The 26,943-nt window shown below is 38.9% G+C and overlaps 1 protein-coding gene across 1 annotated transcript in view; it reads right to left on the bottom strand.

The window, feature by feature from the left end:
- Positions 1 to 3,872: 3,872 nt before the first annotated feature.
- Positions 3,873 to 26,943, bottom strand: part of KL (klotho) — a 44,587-nt gene continuing 21,516 nt past the window's right edge. Inside the window, exons 2-5 of the mRNA XM_004604638.2 lie at positions 14,118 to 14,628; positions 12,552 to 12,820; positions 4,745 to 5,846; positions 3,873 to 4,210 (exon numbers count right to left, since the gene is read on the bottom strand). Of these exons, the coding sequence (XP_004604695.2) occupies positions 3,873 to 4,210; positions 4,745 to 5,846; positions 12,552 to 12,820; positions 14,118 to 14,628 (2,220 nt within the window). The remainder of the gene's footprint in view (positions 4,211 to 4,744; positions 5,847 to 12,551; positions 12,821 to 14,117; positions 14,629 to 26,943) is intronic.

Here is a 26,943-nt window from a genome sequence, read left to right on the forward strand (position 1 = left end):
ATGATGCCATTGTAAGCCATGTAAAAAGGAAAACAATTTAACTCCATAAAAATCACTGTTATATTCAAAACTAGATACATCCTTCTTTCCACTGAATGGATACATTTTATTCAATGATTTCATTTAATTGAAAATGTAGATGTCACATGGAATATGTATGTTCTGTATGTAACTATATTATGTATTCATTATATAGAGATACATATGCATATATACAATTACACATATGTGATGTTGCTTTCTAGAGAAGTGAATGATAGGTGTTTATTCAAAATAGTACATGAGCCTGTATTGTTTACTTTTCTATTAATTCATAAACTAAATAACTGTATCACTGTATCACTGTCATCACATTGCTCATCGATTTGCTCAAGTGGGCACCAGTAAGATCTCCATTGTGAACCTTGTTGTTACTGTTTTTGGCATATCGAATACATAGTTATTTAGTTTATCCAATATTTGATAAACTAAACAACTAATAAACTAAATTCGTAAAGTAGTACCTATAAAACTAAATAAACTAAGAGTAGCCAACAGGCAACTGCTAGTAATAAAGAGCAAGATGAAGTATGCAAAAAAAAAAGAAAATGTAGATGTCAATAGATTATAGAATTTAGAATATTCTTGAGGAGGTTATTTTAATTTGTGGAATATTTTGGGTATCTTAATTATGCTGTTAATTAATTGTGCCTCTCTGTATAGATCTGCACTGTCCAGTAACTAATCATCACATATGGCTAGTGAACATTGACAGTGCAGCTGTTTCAAATCGAGTACAAGAAATATACAACACACACCCAATTTAAAAGAAAAAATCTCCACAATTTTACTAATGATTACATATTGAAATGATATTTTGGCTTAAATAACATATACTAAATTTTTCTTTTCCTATACCTTTTAATTTTTTAATTAGAAAATTTTTTAGCTACAACCTTAAGAAAATAAAATTTAAAAATTAATAAAAAAAAGAAAAAAAATTTTAGGGCCAAAAACATAGTACAGCAGATCAGGTACTTGCCTTGCATTTGGCTGACCCAATTTTGATTTCCAACACTCCATATGGTCACCTGAGCATGTCAGGAGTGATGCCTGAGAACAGAGCCAGTAATAATCCCTGAGTACAGTCAAAATTCTCCCAATTTCTCCCACCCCCAAATTAAATACATGACTTTCATTGTATCTCTATTGGACAATCATGTTACAAATAATATAAAGCTTCCATGGCCTTTGTTGATTTTAATTGTTGTCTTTGAAGGACAAAAATCAAGTGAAAACATCCTGAATAAATCTAAAAAGCCATTTTTCCAAATAAAAGCAAAATGAACTGGGCAGCAGACCCAGCAGCTTCAGAGACAGGATGTATGAATATAGGGCAAATGCAAATGTGGCAGAATGGAGCCAAGATCTCTCAGGACACCATAGTTTACCACTTAATATCAAAGTAGAGATGGAGCTACGATGTGGTAGGAGTCCTAGAATAATTAATATGTACATATGGATCATAATATATATGTAATATATATGCATATAAATGTATACACTTTAGGTAAAACAAACAGAATTCATGACATCAATGCATCAGTGAAAGGAATGTAGGACTGAGAGAAGCCAATGAGGAAATGAATGTTCAAGTTTCCCTGTGGCCTCTCGATTGATCAGAGAAAGACCTTCTCCTTGCTGGCTGGGAGCCCTACATTTACTTCTGAATTTTAAGTTTGCACAATGCTCTGGTTATAATTTCGTTGAATAGTTTTGAGATAATATGACTGTTCAATATTGTGAAGTCTTTGTTCTGTCTCTTTCTGTAGCTTCTTATCTTGGTGTCTGAAATGATCTCTCAGCTCAACCATAGCCTCCTCCTAGTCTTACAGCTCACTCCCCTTGGTCTCAGATGTGTTCCTTCACCATTCAGAACATACCCTATGAGGTTACATCAAATAAAAATAATGAATTTTTAAAATTAAATTTATCTAGAAACCAGTCAGATGAATGGAGGCAAAGTTGCAGGCATATTTATTATAATACTTTATCACAAAGCAGAATAACTTCTCTCTATACTCAAGGAAATTAAATTTTAGGGCAAGGAAATCATTGGCAAACACCATTTATTATTTAATAATAATTAACAAAAAGAAAACAGTTCAACAAATAGGAATAACTAAATAAGTAATGATAAATTGTATAGCGGAATTATTCTACAGCTATCAAATTCATGATTTGAAGACTTCTGATAAAGAAAATGCACACATAAAATTAATAAAAAATACACTATTTACAATATGATCAGACTCTAAGGATGATAAAATAGATTATATTAAAAATAACTATCTTAAAGTTTTAAGATTACAGGTACCTTTTTCTTTACATATAGTTTCCCTGTCTTTAATTTTTTAACAATAGGTATATATTACTCTTAAAATCAGAAAAATATATTCATAAAATAAACTTATTTTTTAGTTTCCAGTTTTAATAATAAGGTCAAATTGAAAAAAGTACTATCCAAAGTTTATCTTTCATGGAAAAATTCATACCATCTCTAAAGATGATATATAATACATGTTATATATGTATTATAGCCCTGCATCACTGAGATTCAGTTATGCCTGATATATTGGCTTACCTATAAACAAACATTAGATCATCTGCAACTTTGGGGTATTAGACAGAATCCCTTGTCTGAAAAATCAGCAAGACTTATTTTAGGGCAGTAAAAGATATGATCTAATTAGCCCTTCCTAGAAATCAGTAGCATGTTTCAGCGTAAAAGTTCAAAGCAGAACTAGTTTAAAACTAATTCCACAAAAGTAGCAGCAAAAACATAAAATTGATCTCAGCAATCACAAACACAAATATTCCAGTGTTATCATACCTGATGTTTTTTAACCTATTAATAATTTTAAGACTCTTAAGAAATAATAGCATATTTTATTAAACAGAATGATGAGTTACTCTTCTTAGAAGGATTATTATTTCATTCTTATTTTCTCAAGAAAGTTCTCTTCATATTCATTCTTACATGCTTCAAAATAAAAGATTTATAATCAAATTAATCAAAATGTTGCTTAGAGTAAGCACTCCCCTCCTTTCTTCCTCCTGAAGTCATGCTAACAATGCATTTCACATAAGCTTATGCTTCTTGAAGAGTCTAACATGCTATCACTCAGTTTTATTTTATCAACAAATATTTAGAGAGAGTCTCCTATATTTAGGCCCCTATAAATGGGGATAAATGACAGAGTTCTCTAGAAGCTAGGATTTGGGATTTAGAGAAGACCTGGAGTGTGACATAAAACATAAAGTTTTATAACTTACTGTGCTAAATATATCACTAATAAGATAAAAAAAAAAGACTTAAGAAAGACCGTGTTAATCAAGGGTACTTTATCTTCTCCCTATATTCTTTCATCTTCTTTGCTCATGAGAAACTTAGTTTGACAGAGGCAAAGCCATCAGTTATCATGGCAGTGAGATGGTTACTTGGGACTAATGTTTCACTGTAACACTTGCAATTATTACTTCAATCTAAACTTTAATTATGGGAATAGAAAAATATGTCTAATCTGTTATTGAATTTCAGTCAAAATATTGCATTGGCATGGTTTTCAGTTCTCCATTATTTGTTACAGAATGTGTACAGAAATGATGCTCCTGGCAGCTTTATAACATGGGTCTTGAAAGGAAAAATCCAGTCATTACTTACATTATTCTATATGTCACATCACCTATGCTCATTTCAAATCAGACATATGCTAGAAAGAGGTTTTCCAGAAGTCAGTTATATGAAATCAACACTGAGAAGTAAAAAAAGTTAACAGTTGGAGTATTGTGCATAATTATTCCAAAATAAATGGATAGGAAAATATTCAGGTCTATTTGTAACTTCTCCTGCCTTTCTTGGAGTAGTAAAATATAAGAGAAAGAGAAAGAATAAAAGCAAAAAATATAAAAGCTATGAAAATCAGCAAAGATTTTCGGGTATGAAAAAAGTTGCATCCGGCACACAGAGTGAATTCTTCGGGACAAAATCTTCCCAGCGTCTCAGAGCCTGGAAAGCCATTGTTGTCAATTATTTTCCTGTAATGTTTCATGGATGGTTTGGGCTCAAATTGATTGGCAGCATAACGATAGAGCCCAAACTTTGGTGCTGTGAGATCATTAAATGAATAAGCAAAGTAGCCACAAAGATTGATGCCATCCAATATGTAGGCTAGAAAAGCAAAGGACAGGAGAATAGTTATTGAACTGTTTTACATACAACCCTTTACTTTTACTTAGTTTTGTGCATCAGGAAATATTTCTATAATAAATAAAACGTCAAACTAAGGTTTGATCAGAAAAGCAGCCTGTCAACAAAGACAAAAAGCACCAAATCAAGGCAAAAAAATGGACTTCATTTATCAACTGGATTTAAATATCTAGATCTACCATAAAGTACTTAGGTTAAATATTTGTGTATGTGACAGAGGTAAGACTTGTAGAATCATCTGAGATGGATGACAAGAGTAGTGGTGGTTTTATAAACCCAGAGTAAGTACTAAGGATTGTCTCCATCCCACTTGTAACCAAACTCCTTTATCCCTATGGGGAATCCTAGGTGTCTAAATTTTTTCCAATGTGACATGAAATAATAAGCATTTGTCTCTTTATTTTGTATTTCAAGGTGATGTGTTTGACTATTTCTACCAAATGCCCTCAGCTAACTTAATTTTCCAAGGACTATGATTGAGGAGAGGTCCCTTACCTTTCAGCGCTTCATTTATATAATTCTGCATGTAATAGATTCTCAGTTTATCTTGGTCAGCTTGTAGGTCATCATCAATGCCATTGGATATTATGTACATGGGAAGGTCCCCATATTTTAACTTGAGCCAGTTCAGGACTTTGCGTAAACCCCAGGGTACCACTGCCACCTGCGCAGGAGAGCTGAGCCAGGTACTGTCTGTCATCTCTTGCATTTCCAGATAATCGTTGTATTTCACAGCATCTTCTTTTTCCCAGTCCACCAGGGTGGTGGTGTAATGGCTCAAGGCCACAAAGTCGAAAGAACCCCGGATTAGCTTTTTCTCATCTTCGGTGAAATAAGGGAGAAGGAAATTGTTTCTCTGGTTCAGCCAGTCCCTCATCACGCGTGGATAATCTCCAGAGCCGAAAATGGGTTCTGCGAGCCAGCCAATGTCAAACTCCAGGACTCTCTCGGCGGCTTCTTTGTCCTCCGCAGAGAACGGGCAGGCAGGTTCTATCCAATCGGCCTGCAAGGCTATGGAAATCTTCCCTTTCTGGGAGGGCCTGAACTCCTCATCGTACAAGCGCCAAGCCAAGGCATGCGCCTTCAGGAGGTTGTGGCCCGCGTTGAACGTCATGTTCCGCGTGGACGGCTCGCTCATGGTGATCCAGAACTTCACATGGGGCCCGAGGTCTCTGAAGCACAGTCGGGCGTACTCGGCAAAGGCCAAGGCAGCGTGGGGGTTCTCCCAGGCACCTTGCTTGGCCAGGGCGGGCGGCAAGCCGTGGTGCAGGGCTGCAGGTCTCCACAGGGACACCACCGGGGTGATGTTAGCACGCACCAGCTCGCTGGCCACGCAGCGGTAGTAGTGCAGCACGCTGCGGTTCACCTGTGACTGGTTTCCCAGCGGCAGGATCAGAGCCCAGTCCAGGGAGAAGTGGAAATGCGTGACGTGCGTGTCCCGCAGCCGCGAGATCTGCGGTCGGATGGCCGCCAAGTCCACACAGTAGGGTTTCCTCTTCTTCGTCACGGCCCCATCCACCTTGATGAGCTTCTTGCTGTGGTGGACATCCCACAGGTAAATGTTCTGGTCGGTAAACTGAGACAGGGTGGTGTCGACCTGGGAGAGGAGAGGAAGCACAGAGCTTCTTCACTTGACTGGTCTGCCAAGAGCAATTCACTGCTATGTCCTGACTGGACCACCTCTTTCTGGGCCACCTCTTTGGGGGAAAGTCACCCACAGGTGGAAATGCAAACCTGGCTGAAATTTAAACTAGTTTCCTACATCCATAGTTTTTTTTTTAATTAGTGAATCTCTGTGAGGTACAGTTACAAACTTAAGAACTTTTGTGTTTGTATTTCACTCATACAGTGATCGTTTACCCATCCCTCCACCAGTGCCCATTCACCTCCACCAATGATCCCAGTATCCCTCTCACCACTCCCACCCCATCCCACACCACCCCACCCTGCCTCTGTGGCAGGGCATTCCCTTTTGTTCTTGCTCCTTTTGGGTGTTGTAGTTTGCAATAGAGGTATTGAGTGGCCACCATGTTTGGTCTATGGTCTACTTTCAGTTCGCATCTTTCAACCCGAATGGGTCCTCCCAACATCCTCTACTTGGTGTTCCCTTCTTTATCTGAGCTGCCTTTCCCCCAGCATGTGAGGCCAGTTTCCAAGCTGTGGGGCAGACCTCCTGCTCCTTATCTCTACTACTCTTGGGTGTTAGTTTCCCACATAGTTGTTTTATGAAGGAGAAAGCAATCCACTTTCTTTTCTGCACGCTTGTTTTTATTCACAATTCTCTCTAACCTTGTGCTCTCTGAGTCACTTCAGATGACAAATATTAATGCTTCTCACCCCACTTGGAGTTGTCTTAAACAATAAAATATAATTTTATAATTTTGTATGTGTGTGTTTGGGCCACACCTGGCAATGTTCAGGATTTACTGCTGGCTCTGTATTCGGGGATCACTCCTGGGTGGTTGGGGAATCATAGGGGATCCCAAGGATTGAATCTAGGTCAGCAAATGCAAGGACCCTATTGTGTAGCTGCTAATTGGCATGCATTACTTCATCATTTTAACATATTATGAAGTGGGGTTTTTTTGTGGAGGATATTGGGGCCATACCCAGCTATGCTTAGGACATACTACTTCTGTGCTTAGGGATCACTCCTGGCAGTGTTGAGGACCACCATACTCAGTGGTAGGAATGGAACCTAGTTATTTATGTGCAAGGCAAGTGCCTTACCCACTGTACTGTCTATAGTCTGAGGTGTTGGTTGTTATTATTCTACACATATGATTAGGGAGCCAGACATAGCAGTGTTCAGAGGTTAATCCCAGTTCTGTGCTCAAAGTTTGCCAGTGCAGTGCTCAGGAAACCATATGATGCCAGGGATCGAACCCTACCCTCCTGTAAGCAAATCATGTACTCTAGCCTATTGAGTTATCTTCTTGAATGCCCTAAGAAGTGGCTTCTAAGGTATTGAAAGTAACTTTTCACTCCTGTATAGTATTTCAAACTTTTAATATTAATGAAGCATGCCCTTTACCCCCAAATCTAAAAAACACCCCATTAAACAATCACCTGCAGAAGATTGATATCAGGTCACTTCTCATGGACTGTAAGTGACTTTGGACTTGTTTTTCCATCAGGCAGGTAAGTTTTCCCCTTACCACTGACACTCAAGGTGAAACAGGTGTAAAAATTGCTCTTTAACATTGGTCTGTTAGGTAAAAGTTTCTTTCCTAAATTGCTAACTACACTATTCTCATTTCTTCTAAAATATTCAACTTTGGGGACTGAAGAGATAGTACAGTAGGTAAGGTGCTTACTTTACAGGTAGCCAACCCAGATTTGATCCCTGGCATCCCACATGGTCCCCTAAGCATCACTGGGAGTAATTCCTGACTACAGAGCCTAAGCACTGCAGAGTGTGGCCCCAAAACAAAGCAGCCAATCAATCAAGACAACTCAACTTTGTTATAGTTTTCTCCCAAGGCTGCTCAAGTGGTGTGCAGAGGAGCCTGGGGAGTCAAGCCCAGGGAAACTCCATCAACGAGAACTCGATCCAGTGGTAGAGCCTGAGGATATATTCAGGGACCTCCATGGCTTTATATGTGATGATGTACTTGTTGGAGACTATGGGATTCTGAGGATTAAATCCAGATCAGATTCTTGCCTAGCATGTGTCCTGACCACTGCACTATCTCCTGTCCCTTGTTATTTCTTTTCCATTGAGAAAAAAATCGACAAATTAATGGTGTTTGCATAGAACATTGTTTTACCATGTTTTTCCTCAAGTCCTTTTTTGGCATGGACAGGGAGTGGGCATTCTGGGGGTCAAATTGCATCCAGGATCACACACTTATAAAATCAGCACTTTGCCATAGAGCGACACCCAGCCTAATGTCCTATATTTAAAAAAATATTATTTCCCCCAAATTATACCCTAGGCTTATATTTATTTTCAAATGGACAGAATAAAAGCTGTGGTTCGGAACAATTATAGTAGAAAAGTTACAAATTTAGTCCACACAAGACTCCATAAAAGTAATTCAAAAGAATTCCCTCAAGCTATAAATTCTTTCACTTCAAAAGAGGATGCAAATATTTTATCTTGCAAAGCTGAAGAAACATGATTGGTGGGAGCATCACAGTGGAAAAATACTTGTGACAGCATTCCCACAGTATTATGGGGAAATGCATGCGTGGGTGATCTACAAGGGACAATTCTCAAGAAAAAGCCATTTCTCTCTGACATGCTGGTTTTTATTACTTTCCTTTATAAACAGCACTGACCTCTCTGGAGAAACAACAGTTCATTTGCAACAGGCCCGTAAAATGCAACACAACCTCTGCTAGTGATTCAAAACTGGACTTTGTCTGACCCCTGCTTTTATATAGAGGGTCATATGAGGGAAACTATTCTGATGGGGTTAGTTCTGAGGTGAAAATAGTGGGCCTTAGTTTTTGTTACCTCAGGGGCTCATAATGGTGGGAGGATTTTATGCTTCTGATTTTGCAATTTGCCCGCTCTTCCTAAATACCTATTTTCATTTTGGAGATATGTCTGCCTGAAGATGAGGGCTACTATTATCCTGGTCATTGTAGAAAAATAAATCGGAAAAAGCATAGAGATTTTGTAGAGGAAAAAAAAATCCCTTTGGGGTGAATGACAATATAGTTCCTTATTTCCACATATTCTATTCTTTTTACCATCAAAGTAAATTTGTTTAATTATTTCTCAGATTTTAAAGTCGACAAAAATTAATAATTATACTTTTGGACCACCACTTTCTGGAGCAAATTTCAGTTTAGAAGTGCTTTGGTAAAACACTTTAATTTTCAACATTTTATTTTCTGACATTTTGGGGGATGGTCTAGATAGTACAGAGGGCAGAGTGCTTTCCTTGCACATGGCTGACCCTGGTTAGATCCTGGACATTCCATATGGGACCCTGAGCACTGGCAGTAGTGATCTCTGACATGTAGAGCCAGGAGTAACCCCTGAGTATCACTGGATGTGGCTCCCAAAACAAATATAAAAAGCACACACACACGCACTTCTCAAAAGTCACCTAACAAAAGACTTGTTTTTCTCTTTGCCAATAGGAAATTAGATTGGGAAGATCATTGACAATAAAATATAAAGCTCACAGTGAAAAAAGAAAGCAGAAAATAACAAGTGTAGACTTTCCCCACTCTAGAGCTTGCTCAGAAGTAAGTCCACTAAGAGTTTGAGTGACTTGGGTTGTGTCTGGTGGGTTCTGTGGGTAGAAGGCTGCAGAGCTGTGTGAGGTGGAGGAGGAAGGACTCTTGCCCTGATGAGCCAGAGAAGATAGTCAGATACAGAAACTCTCTCTCCTCTCCCTTCACTGACGTGGCATCTGACCGGTGTCTCTCTCCTCTTGAGAGTCTTAAAACGTTTCACTGCTTAGTAGTCCTCAAGGCAAACACTGTCCTTGGGTGGGGAGCAGGAGTGGGTGACCCTGTATCTTCTGGGATCTCAGAATCCACCCAGAATCCAGGACAGATGGGGGTACAGGCCTAGAAAGGAGCAGGGGTGATGGAGGCCGAGACATAGAAGGCCAGGACCCTCCTACCCCGGCCCCAAGAAAGGGGAGACAGAAGAAGAAACTTCAAACAAGTTTTTCTTTCTCAAATCCTCCCACCTCCATGCACCCCCATTTCTGCCTCTTGGGATCTTGTCGCTTGAACCCCACTGTAGCTCCATTCTGTTTGCAGAAGACAGGTTAGGATTTGTGGTTCCAGCTAGCTGTGGGCTAAGGAATAAGGAAAGACTGAAGAGGCAAGAAAATCCCAAAGAGAAGCAGTTTTCTAGAGCTGCCTTTTACATTGTTTAAAATATTGTTTGTGGCTTTTAACTGGAAGTGCTCAGAGGATACTCCCAGCTTAGTGCTCAGGGATCAATCCCAGCAGTGCTGAAAGAGTCATGCAGTACTGGGGACTGAAATGTTCGCATATTTAGCATAGTATTAAAATGATTTTTTTTTTCTTTTTGGATCACACCCGGCGATGAACAGGGGTCACTCCTGGTTCTGTACTCAGGAATTACCCCTGGCGGTACTCAGGGGATCTATGGGATGCTGGGAATCGAACCTGAGTTGGCCGGGTGCAAGGCAAACGCCCTCTCCATTATACTATTGCTTCAGTCCCCAAAAATGATGTTTTAACAAAACAAAAATTCCCATATTTGTCCAGCCCCCTAGGCTATCTTTATTATCATTATAGTTTAGGTAACATGGTATTATTAACACTTACTGTTTTAATGTACAGTTATTGAATCTCAACACCAACAAAATTTAACCCCTTTTTAAATGTCAGGAAGGGATCGAAGTTTGAGACTGCCTCAAAAACTAACTGGATTAAAAGAAAAGAAAAATCGAACAACCCCCACCCTTTACCAAAACAAAACAAAACAAAACCCAACTACTTGGATAGGCTGTAAAGGACAAGAATAATAAAACTCACAAAAAAGGTGGTGGTCAGGGGGAAAGAGGAATGTATTGGTGATAGCATTCATACATTTTCTTATAAAGAATTTCAATTTGGTGTTTACAAGAAATAAACTGGTTTCAGCTCCATCTTATCCTCAGAGGCACAGATTCTACCTAATACTTCTTTGAGCTGAAGAGTAACAGAAAATGCTACTCCAAAGGACAATTTGTAGGAGTTCAAGAAACTCCATTTCAAAGTATACTGTTTGGGGCATATTGGTTATTTTAAGCCCCAGGCACTTAAACAATAGGAAATGGAGGGAATGGCTTTTGTAAACTCCAGGAAATCACCTAAGCACACAAGTTCCAAACGAGCACTCACCTGTCCCAAGGCCCTTCCTGAAAATACTATCACCCAGGAAAGACTGACTATTGTTGCTAGGGCTAAGACTAGAAAACAACGGCACACCAGTTAGCACAAACTTGGTAACCTTCCATTTCTACTTCATCTGCACCAAAATTATTTACTGTCCCCTAAGAGACTTTTTCCCATTAAGGGCTCCCCTCACCCTTTCCCTGTTAAGCTGGTACCTAGGCCTGAATTATAAGCCCCCTTGAGAAATTACTCCTTTTTTATGGGAAATTTCCCATTGTACATGAGACATACATTATGAGGCAAACTTTTTTGTCGTTTTTATTGTTGTTAATATTTTCTTTTAAAGGGGTCTCAGCTAAGAATTCAGAATGGCAGAGGGAGTTATTTTACCCCTTCTATAAAGTCCCTGAACTGATCAGGCGCATCCAACATGCTGAATTCCATCTCTTATTGATAAACCCTGATTTTTTCTTGTTCACTATTTGCACACTTAGACTTTATTCATTACCTCAGCACCCCCCTGCTCATATCTTACCATGCTCTGTTCACTCAGTTACATGATTTCTGTATCCATTCTTTGACCTCAATAGATTCCATTGGGGGCACAAGTGCATACAGAGCACATGTCTTTCATGTCTAGGCCTGATCTGACCTCCAGCATCTTATCACCCCACATCCCACACCCCACTCCAGGAGTAGCTTCAGCCCCAGAGATTTTGGCTGTGGTTTCCTCAACAAACAAAAAAAAATGATTCTAGAATTATAGCTGCCTCTTTTCACTGTGCTCCCCTCAACTCAATGACCCCAGCAACTAGCACGAGATTTCAGCAGGCAATTAATAAATGTCTATTATATTCTGACTATATGTGTTTGGCTATGTTTAGTCAAACTCTAGAAAATAAAATTTCCTAAAATTGGGGAAAATAATGTGAATCATATATACCCAACAATATTATTTCAAAGAACCTCCATATCATTTTGATGACTATTGCTAGAATGGCATTCCAATATGTGACACTGGCTTTTATTTTCTAGGCATCTCAGCAACTTGCTGGACCTAATTATGCCTTGTGGGGCTCTGCTTAATGGTTCTGTCTCAATTTTAGTGGTTCCTCTGGGATCTCAGATTGTTTGGAGGACTGTGTTATATCTCATGTATGGATGAATTCAACTGCTTAAAAAGAGGATGGAACACCACTGTATTAAAAGAGAGTATTTTGTCTTTATATTACCTTGTCAGATCTTAAATATTCATAGATCTGGTAGTTGTTCCCTTCTGGGACTGATTTAGAATGTGAAATACAGCTAGAAGGATTTGGGGGAAGGATGGAGCAGTATTCCAGCTGTGTCCTTAAGCTCATTAAGGAACCAAGGTTGGCCTGAAGAACGGACAAAGTCCACGGCAGCCAGCCTAGTAAGAAAGCACTACTTACTAGCATTAAGGCTTGGTGAGACTGCTCATTGGTTTTGTCAGCTGACTTACTTGAATGTAGTTGTCAACAATTCCCCAAGCAAAGTCACAGGAAAATGTCCCTTCTAAGGGTTGATTTTCAGGTAAAGGAGGGAAGCCATTCTTCTCTATCAGCTTTTGGTAGAATAAGGCTGAAGACTTTGGCAACAACTTTTTATCCTGGCTTAGAAAGTCAACATAGAAGAGTCCACGTCTGATGCTATAGCCTCTGTGCCACTCGAAGCCATCCATGAGAGACCATGCTGTGTACCCGATGACATTGACCCCATCCACTCTGATTGCTGCAAAAGGAAAAAGAGCACAAGAGCAACCTGACCTTTCATGGGTATTTGAAGGGGTTACACATCAATGAAATAAATTAAGTGTAAAGATTTTATTTTGGTAAATCAATGATCTTTCTTGCTGACAAAACTCTAATGACTTCACAGTGAATATGTACTTCAACAAGCTTTTATTTGGATTTCTCCTCTTTCCAGTGGAGAACTGGGCAGATCTCTTGTTTACTTTCTTTTTATTTTTTTTAAATTTGAGGGGCTACACCCAGTGATGCTTAAGGGTTAATCCCATCTCTGCACTCAGGAATCATTCCTGACAGAGCTCAAGGGACCATATGGGATGCCAAAGATGAAATCTGAGTGGGCCACGTGCAAGGCAAGCACCCTACCTGCTGTGCTATCTCTTTGGCCCCTTATTGTACTTTCTATGCTTTAAAAAATATTGCCTAGCATTGTGCCTGATATAATGAAAAAAATCTTTAAAAGTATAAACTCAATATTTTTGCCATAAAATGTTAATATTCCTTTTATATAAAAAATGTGGGCTTGGGGGTTGAAGACAGTACAGTAGGTAAAATGTCTGCTTTGCATATGGCCTATCCTGGTTTGATTCCTAGCACAACATATGGTCCTTGAGCACTGACTCAGGAGTCAGCCATGAATATAGCTAGGTGTGACTCACCAAAGTGGATTTGGTGGTGGTTGGGTGAGGATAAGGAGTTTCAAGTGATATTCCTTGTGATTCTCAGCTAATCAGCCCAGTGGTTCTATGTGAGGTCAGAGAATTAGGTGCTCCTAGGGCACTGCAGTACCAGGGATCACCAGGGTCATCCTCCATGGTACTGGGGAACTTCAGGGCTACAACATGCAATGCTGCAGTGGGGGGCATGTGGTGTGGGTATTGAAATGGGATCTGATACATGCCAAGTACGTGCCCTAACTCCTGTATTGTCTCCCCAGTTCTTAAAAGTATCTTATTCATAATAAATAATTAGAACCTAGAAATAAACATCGAGAGCTAGATGTCCTGGGATTTCTTTAATCCTTCCTATAATCTAAAAACCCAGAGTCATCACTCTGAAAGTCAAGTAATTATAAATATAACCCAGTTTCTCATTTGCAAAAACGAGTTCTTGAAATTAATTCAAATCCCTGGAGGCTTCAAATACATTCCACTGCTGCCAAAATGAATTTCTACTTTAGGATTAATAAGTATAAATTCTCATAGTTCTTTCATGTGATCTTAAATATTGTTTTTCCAGTGGGTTTTGGCAGGAAATTAGAATTTCATCTGCAATCCTACCTTTTAAGGTTTCCATTATGAACTTTTTGAGGTAATACATATATTTGGCATCATCTCTTTTGGTGGTCCCTGAAACAAACCATCCATTCTCCACAATAAATATTTGAGGGTGGTTATATTCAAGGTCAATCCAGGAAAGGAGTTGCCTCAGGTTGGGAGATTCTATTTGGCGAAACTTCATGAAAGGATCCAATAGCTGAAAACTCAAGGTGGGTCCAAAGGAAAGAGCAAAAAAGTCAGCTGTTCTCTTGATGAAGTTTTTCTCAGTGTCCGTAAAATCAGGCAGAAGAGATGAAAGATTATTCTTCATGCTTTCAGGATAATCACCATCGATAAAAATGGGTTTGGCAAACCAGCCTAGTACAAAGTCAAGAGATTTTTGACATTCTTTGATGTTATGGTCAGTCATTCTTCGAGGATTGATCCAGTGGGAGCTGAGGGCAATAGAGACCTGCCCTCCCTGAGTTGGACGGAATGAAGTATTGTACAGATGCCAGACTTTGGCATGAGCCTAAAAAGAGAAAAAAAATCATGATAGGTTTATCTCTGATTGTGAAACAAAATCTGATGCACATTTGACTCCCTCAATCCAGCTGTATCTGTTTCTCATCAAGTCTAATCAAATGACTAAGCCCACAATGTAAAAATCACCTGGAACCAATAAATTATTTCAGAGATAGGTCAGCACTCAACCACAGTGAGCTGCTACCAGGACTGAAATTGCTTCCACAATTTTTCAGAATCAGCAGAAAATATGAATTTCTTATATTACACAGCATAGTCATTGCTTATATGCTGAACTTTTAATGAAATAAGAATTTGTTAAAATATTTTGCTACTAACAGACTTTTGATTATGTACTTTTTCATAGGATACATTTTTTTAATTGTAAGAGATGGTTTTCAAATGGGCTGGAGAGATAGCACAGCAGTTGGGCGTTCGCCTTTCACGAAGCCAGCCCAAGTTCGATTCCTCCGCCCCTCTCGGAGAGCCCGGCAAGCTACCGAGAGTATCGAGCCCGTGCAGCAGAGCCTGGCAAGCTACTCGTGCATATTGGATATGCCAAAAACAGTAACAATAAGTCTCTCAATGAGAGACGTTACTGGTGCCCACTTGAACAAATCGATGAGCAACAGGATGACAGTGACAGTTTTCAAATAAATTCAAGTTCTTGGGGTCAAGCTGATATTTTGTATTCATTTCTCATGGCAAAAATACTAACACATGTTCTCACAATCTTTGTTTTCCCCAGGAAGAATCAGCATAATAAATCAAAGAACCAACTTATCTACCTCATTTTGGCCCACTCTCTAAAGGCCTCGGGCAGTGCTGACTCTTCGCAAGCCCAGGACACAGGGTATTAGCCAAAATCAAAAAGCACCTAAACACAGCATCAAGGAGACCAAATGTAGATCTAATGTCCACAGTTAGTAGTACTCAACGGGGGGGGGGGGGGGTCAGCTACAGCAATGTAATAGGGACTACTTCCATAAACCTAATTCTGTATACACCTGTACTGACTTCTATCATCTCAAAAATTTTCTTTTTTTTTTTTTTTGCAGGGGCAAAGGGGGGCAACCAGTGATGCTCAGAGGTGATTCCCAGCAGGCCTCCAGAGATGTTGCTATATTGGGAATGAACCGAGGCCCCATATACACAAGACAAGTAAGTGCTCTACTGCTGAGCCACACCTTGGTCCCTAATTATCTTTATCTACAAAGAATAGTGAAGGGTATAGATATTTTTCTTCCTTATTTGAATTAAATTTCTCTTTAATTTTGAATTCCTGACTTATTCTCCTTTTTTTGTACAAGTTTTATTACTACTCCCCTCACAAACCCTCTTTGAAAACTTCATTCTAATTCTGTTTGACTCATAGTCTCCAAAATGATCATGTCAATTTTTGTTGCATTGCCTGGGCCAGAAGAAGCTCACTCATTCAAAGAGTCTTATCACTCTTCCAAAATATTGTTCTGTGGGTCATCTTAGTGCAGGGATCCAAGAATGGCCTAATCACTGTTCTTCTGAGTTCAGTCAAATATTTCCATAGCATATGATTTATGGCTAAATAGCTTATGGCTAAATTTCATTTTTTATTTCTTGGTAAATACCTATTTGATTTTTATTTCATTGAATATATTTTATGACCTGAAAAAATAATATGTATATATAAATGTAGAATAAAATTCTGATGCAGAGAATAGTGTCATTTCCCCCATAATGATTCCCGCTCTTTTCTATCTTCCAAATACCCACCACCCAAATGTTGAGATGAAGATATCTAATCATATCATTTAATAGATAAACAGAAATGAAAAGTAGTCTAGGGTACCCTGGGGCCCCTTGAGATATCTTATATCCAGGGGACTTTGCTAATTTGCCCAATTCGTGGCCTATGGATAGTGTTGTTCTAAACCTTAGAAAACATACCTCTACAGAAAAAATTCTGGGATAGGGAAAGTGGGAGTTCAGGAAGGAGGAAAACAACTCAAGGACTTCTAATCTGGTCTGCTTTCCAGAGCTGAAGTAAGCATCGTGTAATATAACTGCCATACCCAAATGCACAGATGGAGAAAATTCTTTCTCCATCTCTTGTGTACCTTCATCTATGTGACTGTAAAGGGGTAAGTAAGACTAAGATTTATGTCTTTTACAGGGTTATTATGAAGATTAAATAAGATAATTCATATGAAAGACATAGCACAGAGTGTGCAGTAAGGCCACCATTAATGCTTATTTCTTCTTTCACTAAAGGTTGAACACTGCAAGTATGAAAACATCACCCATGAAGAATTTCAGCTCAAGTGAGTGCTTTGATGTAGACAAACCTGGAGTTTGGATCAGAAGAAACTTAAGTTTGGACCCCAAGTGTGAACACCAGTTACTTTTCTGTGCAAATGAGAATAGTATCTATTCTCCTTTGGGAACATTGTAAAGATTAAATGATATAATGCAACTGAAAGTGTCTATCATGTTGATTATTTTAGAGAAGGATAGATTTGCAGCATTGGAAAGTGTTATGGTCAATTGCATGTGTCAACATGACTAGATGCCCAGAGAGCTGGTAAACAATTTGTTGAATGTTTAGTAAACTTACTCCATTGTTTTTGTTGCCTTGACATACATTTTATTTGGCCAAGCAACCTGCCGGACTCTAAAACTGACACATGCCTTAGATAACAGCCCACAAATCAAAAGCAAATTGAAGTTCCTGGTATAATTTCCCCAGCAGTCTCGTGATCAGCGTGTGATCTTCCCTGCTGCAAAGCACCTGTATGACTCATGTTGCCCCTTGGACAAAACCCCCTGAGGCTTATAAAATGATGATTCTTGGGTTTGAATGGACTAATCCGGCCTTAATTTGTAAATCCAAAACCACAAAAATCCCTAGGTTGCATGCCTGATTTTGTCTCACTCTTTCTCATTGCATTCTCTGTCTCAGCTCCTGGTGTGGGGCCTCTCAAGCAGGGCTGTGGGCTTTTCTTCCTTCAGAACCTAGAAGTAATAAACTTAGCTATTTCTATTTCTTTTGTCTGTTGTGGAACTATTGCCTTTCATCTAGAATCCCTTGCTCCACTTAATAAATGGAGCACTCAAACAAAATCATGGAAACATTATTTCTGGCTGTCTCTGGCAGTATGTTTATGAACAAAATCAGCATTTCAATTGGTAGATCAGGAGTAAAGATTGTGCTCACCAGTGGGGGTGGGTATCATAAAATTCATCCCAGGGTCTTAGGCCCAGAGAGATAATACTATGGGTAAGGCTCTTGCCTTGCATGTCGTCTACCCAGTTCAAGTCCCTGCACCATATATGGTCCCTTGAGCCCCTCCAGCAATCATCCTGGACTTTAAAGCCAGGAATAATCACTGAGTATCAGTGGGAATGGCCCCCAAACAAACAAACACAATTCCTTGAGAACCTGGAAACAACAGAAAGGCAAAAGAGGGTGAGTTTTCTCCCCAGTAAAGCAGGGATGTACATCCTCTCCTACCTTTGTACCTTGGTTCTTCTGGCTCTCAGGCCTCATCAGGCTTAGACTGAGCCCTACGCTAGTGGCTGCCCTGGTTCTCAAGACTTGCAGTTTAAACAGGAAATAATATTACTTGCTTTTCTAGAACTCCAGCTTGCAGATGGCAGATTGTGGGACTTCTCAGTTTTCATAACCATATGTAACAACTCCTCATAATAAATCTCTGTATCTATATATAGATCCTATTGGTTCAATTCCTCCAGAGAATCCTAATATAGAATCTTTGATATCCTTTAGCTAACCATTTATCCTAACCCAATCCCCTACACTGTATCTGTTATGCGACAAAGTTTCTCAATGGTCATCTCATGCACAGCATCTTCTCTAGTAAGTGCCCCCTTTTACCACTCCTAACAAATAAAATTTGATAGTTTAACATTACAGAACAAAACATAAGAGAATAATCCCCTGGTTTTGGAGCAAGGAAAGATTTTTCAGAACACAGAAAGCTGTGATGTGATGACCTATACTTGAAGAGGTATGAATCTATACTCCTAAAAAATATTTTTTTTGTAAACTACCATCACTCCATGTAAAAATAAACAAATAAGCATGGAAAGTACAAGTCATAAAGATTTAAGCCTACCTCATCCAAAGTTAAAATGAAAAGACAAATCACTGAAGAATAGATATATGTATATGTAATAGACATAATAATATTTAAAGTAAACACAGAATATCTTATCAACCAATAACAACAAAGAAATGACCTCCCTTCCCACTATGAGCAGATGATTTGGACAGACATTTTCCAGAAGCATCCACATGCATGCCTAAGTATGTGAAGGATTGTTCAATATCTACATTATCAGAGAAATGCAAAGTAAGGCCACCAGAGCAATGAGATCCACTAGAATCCATGTAATTTAAAAGATGGGCTATAAATTTTGTCATGACTGAGGGCTAGAAACATACTACAATAGATCTCTGGCACTTCATACAGTTTCCTAAGCCTGTCAAGAGTGATCCTTAAATGCAGAGTCAGGAATAAGCCCTGAGGACTATGGGTGTGACCCACAAACAACAACAATAACAACAAAGAACTCTGATGTGGATAAAAAAAGTGATGGAATTTTCATGTGTTATGGATAGAAGAGTAGATAGTACCCACCACTTCAAAAATTGTCAGATCTTTAAAAAGTTAAATAAGTCTTTCTCTTTAACCTGGGAATTTTATCCCTAGGTATGCATCCAGAAGAAAGGGCAAAATCTGCAAATAAACTTGGACATTGTCAACTTGAAAAATTACAAAAATTATGTGGTCAAGGACACTCATAGGAATGTTAGTCACTAGAGTAAAGGCCTGGTGTAACTCTACGTTCTCATTAGTTATCTGGCCTTGGAAACAAACCTTTTCCGTCTGCTTCCTCATTGATGAAATAAGGATAATGATAGCACCTTACATCTACATCCTTACAAGAATAAATAAGTCAGTCTCAGAAGCACTTTGAATTGTGACTAGCCCTAGTTTTTTTTTTTGTTTTTTTTTTTGTTTTTTTTTTTTTTTTAGTGTTATGGTAACAAAATTTAGTTAATGGTCTTTAAAAGATACCGGGTCACAGCAATACCACTGCTGGGAATATATCCCAGAGAGGCAAAAAAGTACAATCGAAACAACATCTGCACATGTATGTTCATCGCAGCACTGTTTACAATAGCCAGAATCTGGAAAAAACCCGAATGCCCCAGAACGGATGACTGGTTGAGGAAACTTTGGTACATCTATACAATGGAATACTATGCAGCTGTTAGAAAAAAGGAGGTCAAGAATTTTGTAGTTAAGTGGATGGGCATGAAAAGTTTCATGCTGAGTGAAATGAGTCAGAAAGAGAGAGACAGACATAGAAAGATTGCACTCATCTATGGTATATAGAATAACAGAGTGGGAGACTAACACCCAAGAACTGTAGAAATAAGTACCAGGAGGTTGACTCCATGGCTTCGAGGCTGGCCTCACGTTCCGGGGAAAGGTCAACTCAGAGAAGTGATCACCAACTACATTGTAGTCGAAGGCCATGTGGGGGAAGGGAGTTGCGGGCTGAATGAGGGCTAGAGACTGAGCACAGCGGCCACTCAACACCTTTATTGCAAACCACAACAGCTAATTAGAGAGAGAAAACAGAAGGGAATGCCTTGCCACAGTGGCAGGGTGGGGTGGGGGGGAGATGGGATTGGGGAGGGTGGGAGGGACACTGGGTTTACGGGTGGTGGAGAATGGGCACTGGTGAAGGGATGGGTTCCCGAACTTTGTATGAGGGAAGTATAAGCACAAAAGTGTATAAATCTGTAACTGTACCCTCACGGTGATTCTCTAATTAAAAATAAATAAATTTAAAAAAAAAAAAAAGATACCGGGTCAGGGCTGGAGTGATAGCACAGCGGATAGGGCTTTTGCCTTGCACGTGGCTGACCCAGGTTCGATTCCCAGCATCCCATATGGTCTCCCAGCACTGCCAGGAGTAATTCCTGAGTGCAAAGCCAGGAGTAACCCCTGTGCACTGCTGGGTATGACTCAAAAAGCTAAAAAAATAAAAATTAAAAAAATAAATAAAAGATACTGGGTGGCTAGATGAAAAAAATAGATTCCAGTATGGTAAGGTGAGAGCAAGGAGACCAGTTAGGCATTGATTCCTATGGTTCAGGCAAACAATGATCTTGATATAGACCAAAGTGGCCAGATTTAGGTTATCACTGAAGGTAAAATGAATAAAAGTTATTAATGAGTTGAATGATACACATGTCTGTGAATGGGGAGGCTAGTGCAATAAAAGAAACAAGAATAACAGAAAGAAAAAATAAGGGTTGAAGAGGTGAAGGGATCTAGTTCTGTTTAGGAGTTGGGTTTGATATCTCAATGAAGATGGCTGGTCAATTGTTGAGTATGTGTCTGACTTTGGAGAAGATGTGATGGTTTAGTCATTCAAATACATTCCAGAGGTAAAGGTGAATGGGCTTCTTTTTTTTTTGCTATCATTCTTTAAGGTTGTTTTTTTTTTAATTTTTTGAAATGAATAGTTATTGAGGGATTAACTTACTTTTACAAATCATCTTAATTAAATTGAGACCGGTGGTTAAAGAAGTTAACTGAAGTTCATAAATAGAAAATAATTCAAACAGCCTATTTGTGTCTACCAAGAAAAATCCTCAAGATGTTGTCCGAGCTTTAAAATAAAAGTCAAAGGACTCGAAAAACTTCAGAGCCCTGGAGATTCATTTGTTTGATTTTTCTCTGTTTTATCACAATTTCAATAACAGTATCACAATTACACATTTAAGGATTTTCTTGAAAGTATCTGCTCCTGTGTGCTGTTAAATAAAACTGCCAACTAGTCTAATATTCATGTTTGTAGACCAAATTATTTCTCTTTTTTATGTCTGCACAGCTCTGCATATTGCAAATGATATTTTCTTAAGATGATATTTCAAGCAACCGTGATAAAACAACCATCTGACAGAACACACACTTTCCACGGAACAGCCATCTTAAATCTCTATCTACAAAAATAAGCAGTAGTCCTTGTGTGTACTTCCTTAAATTTTCCTAGAACCTGCCTACAATATCCAAGCCTTAGTCTGTGCCCAGAGTTGGCCATCTACTTCTCAACAATCAGACAACTATATGGAAATAACTAGCTGCCGGACCTGCCTGCCTTTACATTGCACTTCTTAGCAAATTAAGAGGGAAGAATTTATAGTTTGAGCACCTGCTCCTAAATTAACTGAAAGAACTATCATGCTTATAAATCAGTGCATATCTCATTGTTGCATAATATAGGTTCTTATTACACCAGGCAAATTTCATATTATACTTCATTAGGTCTGTGCCAGGTCGAACACCTGCACTGAGTCCCAGGTCACCTGGTGGTTGGCTGACAGCACCTCACAGTGGAAGTGCCACTGTGGTTCTATGTCTGAAGGTGCTGTGTGACTCGGCCCCGTCGGAGCAGGCGGCAACACTGTGGCCACCACAGCAGTTTCTCTGTGCCCCGCCGACGCCAGTCTGTCCAAATCTTGCAAAACAACCGTTGATGTCCAGCAGGAATCACACGTAGAGGTCCAACAGGGATCACGTGTAGAGTTCCATTCCTGGTGTGCTGAGCCGCACATTGTCTAAGGCGAGATGGTGAGGCAGGTTCAGGAGAGCACAAGGGGTTTGGGTGGCATTGGTGGCATCTTGCCTCCATCCAGCAATAGAGTCCTGCTCTGCCAGCTGCTCAACACCCTCCGGGCACACTCCATCAACTTCAAGGAGATCAGCCTGAGGCCGCAGATGTCCCAGGTGCTGCCCAGAGATGCAGGCAGGTGCATGTTTGTCAGTGTGCAGATTGTTACAACATGCCAGTCGACCAAAAGCTTACATTCGGTAGCCTGGGAACACCTGTAAAGGCGATTAGAGGCCGCCCCAAAAGTCTCTGTTCCTCTAGGAGAGGCCAGCAAGCTATGGAGAGTATCCCGCCCACATGGCAGAGCCTAGCAAGCTACCCATGGCATATTCTATATGCCAAAAATAGTAACAACGACAGTCCTCATTCCCCTGGCCCTGAAAGAGCCCCCAGTACTCCATCGGGCTACACTAGCACATAACAGGGATGAATGGAGACGTTACTGGTGCCCGCTTGAGCAAATCGATGAACAACAGGATGACAGTGATACAGTGATACTTCATTAGGACCAGACCTACCTTACTTAAATGATAATTAACTCTGAAAGAACATACTTTTCCCCCTATTCTATATATATTTGTATACATCAGTGATTAGGGACACATATTACATATATTGTATATGTTTATATGTCTGCCTCTGTTTTAAACTTCCCTCTTCCAAGAACTTGTCCCTAATTAACCCCAGTTATTCTCAGTGCTGCTTTCACCAGCAATTTACTGAAAACTTCTCCCTCCTCCCAAATTTGGCCCTATTCTTCCTTCTCTCTCCTTGGCTTCCCACATGCAGCCAGACATCCTTTGCCCATCACACCATGAACATATGTAGATATCATGTTTCTTAACTCTTCATAAATTTGCAGTTCTTCACCAAGACTATATCCTCTTCATTAGTAACAGAGTTGAATTTTCTTATATATTCTTTTTGTAAAATATATATTGAGATATATATTGAGTAACTACTATATGTCAGTTATAGTTTGATTAGTTTAAACAATCTAAAAGGGTAACAATAAGAATTAATTAGAATAACATTGGAACAAGTAATTTATATGGAAAAATTATTAGCTATAACTTATCATGAGTTAAAATGTTAGAGTTGGTTTATACAAAACATGATCAATGTTACCTAATTTATGAAATAATATATACATATATACAATAAATATACATAGAACTAGATTGTGAAGAATTTATACCAAGGGAATGACACTTCTCTGTTGAATGGGGATATGGGCCTTTCTTATGTTTTGCTTCTCTGGATTATTTTTTTGTTATTTATTTTACTTTGTTTTTTTTTTCTGTATGTAATGGCATGTATTACTTTTCTAATAGGAAAAATAGGACAGGGCATGGTAGCTTAGTGATGAAAATGTCTATCTTGTATGTGTGAGATCTTGAGTTCAATTGCCATAACTGAAAAACAAATAAAATAAGTAGCACTGAAGTAGCACTGTTGTCCCATTGTTCATTGATTTGCTCAAGCAGGCACCAGTAATGTCTTCATTGTGAGACTTGTTGTTATGTTTTGGCATATCGAATACACCATGGGTAGCTTGCCAGGCTCTGCCATGTGGAGCGGGATATTCTTGGTGGCTTGCCAGGCTCTCCGAGAGGGATGGAGAAATTGAACCCAGGTCAGCCACGTGCAAGGCAAACACCCTACCTGCTGTGCTATTTCTCCAGTCAAACAAAATCAAACAAACTTAATGTTTTGATCTGGGGAATTTTCTACTTCAAATTATTTACATTATTTTCCTAGGCTGATGACATCTGTTAAGCTTAGTTATATTTTTAAAAAGACTAAATGACACACAGATTGTTCCAATTTATTATTCACAACTAATTACTGGTTTGTGACCTATTATTATACATCAAATTTGTTTCAAAAGTTCACAAACATAAATAAGTTTCTTGCATCTTAAATTTATAATTTCTGGAAAAATAGTTATAAATAAAAGACTTCAGAAAATAAAAATTACTAGTACTGAGAGACTTGAAACTGGAATTTACTTTTAACCAAATGTTTCATTTGGTTAAATTTCTCCATTAAAATCTTTTGGTCAACCTATATTTCATCAATTTATCTGGAACTTTCCTCCAGTGATAGGATCTCTTTTTTAGACTGTGTTATATCCATGGAAGTTGGTATTGGAGGCAAAGAAGCATTAAAATATCTCCTATAGTAGAATTTGGCGGAGATTTGGGGAAAGACAATGTTGTATCTAAGCATGAAAATTATCATTAAATACACAGAAATATGCACAAATAGACGCAAATATACACAAGAACTTAGTCACAATCACAAAAATAATGATTCTAGACTAACTGTTGGCTTAATGGTTTGCTACTTTTGCAAATATTTTTACTGTACGGAATGTGGGACCAGAATGTGACAAATATTGAATATTAAATTATTTGGATTTGTAGATCATTACAGTTGAGCATAAACTTCTGGGACAGTGATGACAAAAAACTTACACTTGAAACCAGCTACTACAGAGCAGATTACAATGTGAACAGCTGAATGCTGAAAGCTGGATCTCCCTACATCTGGAATAGAAGGGATCTGAAGTTGTTGACATTGGGAAAAGATCCCCTCTGGTGAGATGTAAAGAAGAATGCATGCATGCATGCATGTGTTATCTGCATGTGCCTATGTGAAATGTGTGTGTGTATGCACGCATGTTTGCATGCATAAATATACCTAGTAAGGCAGTGAAAGTCCCCTCCTTGATCATAAAAACAATAAGACTCAGAATTCCAGTTCCAAAAATCTGTAGATCTGTTCTCAAATCTTTTTCACAGATTAAAGGAAGAAATCTACAAGCTTTGGGAGATCTCACTGTCATCCCGTTGCTCATCGATTTGCTCGAGCGGGCACCAGTAACATCTCCATTGTGAGACTTGTTGTTACTGTTTTTGGCATATAGCATATGCCACGGGTAGCTTGCCAGGCTCTGCCAGGTGGGCTAGAGACTCTCGGTAGCTTGCCAGGCTCTCCAAGAGGGGCAGAGGAATCGAACCCGGGTCAGATGTATGCAAGGTAAAGGCCCTACCCACTGCACTATGGCTCCAGCCCTGGGAGATCTCAGCATGTAATAAAGACTCTTTTGTTCTTTAAGCTAGTTTTGGTTAGGGTTGGTCATTTATAAGTAGAATTATTTAGTACACATATAGCCAAGTTTGAGATGAGAACTCACTCTGTTAAAGACTTGCTTTCACAACTAGGCAAGATGAAGGCCAAAATGAGATTTTTTAAAAAAAATTATGGTGTAATTTTGGAGTTTTACTATTTATGTTTGTTTTGTCTGGGGTTTTTCCAAAGTAGAAAACCATAAAAAGCCTTATTCATTGGTCTTTAAATAAAAACTTCCTTCAAATAAAGATGATTTTGTAACTCATTTGAGTAAATATATCAATAAGTTAGAGATTACGTTTCTTGCCTGGTTAATTTATCTGAACCAACATCAGTTTAATCATTCTATTTAATATTAAATCGTGCTGCTACAAAAATCCTTCCAAATCATCGACATTAGATTGTTTACAAAATATCTGGCTTGTGACGAGAATCTGTCTTGCCTATTAATCAGGCTGTTATCAGAGACACAGCAGAGTTCCAGCTCTGTGTTTCTCATAGCAACAAAATGATTGCTGTGGGGGAACAGGTAGGGAGATGGCATTAGATGACAAAAAGAGACAAGAAGATAAAGGACGCTGATAAAGGATATATTCACAAGGTCAGCAGAAGCATCCTGCGGTTCATCAACCAACCGAGATCTTTTCAGTAAAGATCTATAACTCTAATCACCAAAGTAATTCTATAACACCCTCATGAAGCAACTACTCTCTGCTTTCAACAAAATTGAGAAAGGCAATTTTCTTCCAGAACAGTCACCTTCACTTTCTGCATGTTCTACCTCTGTCTCACACCTAACTGTTCTGCTTTAAATTATCAATAGCAGATGTCAACCGACTGACTCAATGAGAGTCTAAGATCATTTATCAAGTACAGCTCATTTATAGCTGCTTGCTTTTGAATATAACTCAATTCCCCTTATAGTTTAGGACACTTTTAACTAAAGAAAAAGTGACATGTGAGTGTGTGAGGCTATCTGCAGTGTCAAATAGGAGAGGAGATTACAGAAATGAAATGCATTTCACGGAAGCCAGGCAGTAAGGACTAATCTGTCTGCCCTTTCCCCTCCCTGTCCCATTTGCCATTTTGTGGTAGCAATTTCTGTATTGTCTAGAGCCAGAGGTTTTCATATCCCAGGTTGAAACCTATATGAAATCAAGTTATTTTGAAAATTGAAATAGAAAATGAACAAGTCAGAAAATATCAGAGTGCACTGCATAGACTAAGGGTGTGTGTTGTTTCAAAACCTTTGATATCCATGGTGAATGTGTCAACATGTAAGATTTTTTTATAGTGTTCAAGGCAAAAGTGGTTTGATACTCACTGATCCAAAAGCAAAGGGATATTTTCATTGGGCATGAATCTATTGAGCAACCACTATGTGGCACAGTTCTAACACTTGGTGATATATCTGTGAACAAACTAAAAAAAAAAAAAAAACAAACCACTATCCCAACAAGGAACTTTCATTTAGCAAGAAGAGGGACAATAA

Source organism: Sorex araneus, chromosome 1 (assembly GCF_027595985.1).
Source record: "Sorex araneus isolate mSorAra2 chromosome 1, mSorAra2.pri, whole genome shotgun sequence".
Classification (NCBI taxonomy): Eukaryota; Metazoa; Chordata; class Mammalia; order Eulipotyphla; family Soricidae; genus Sorex; species Sorex araneus.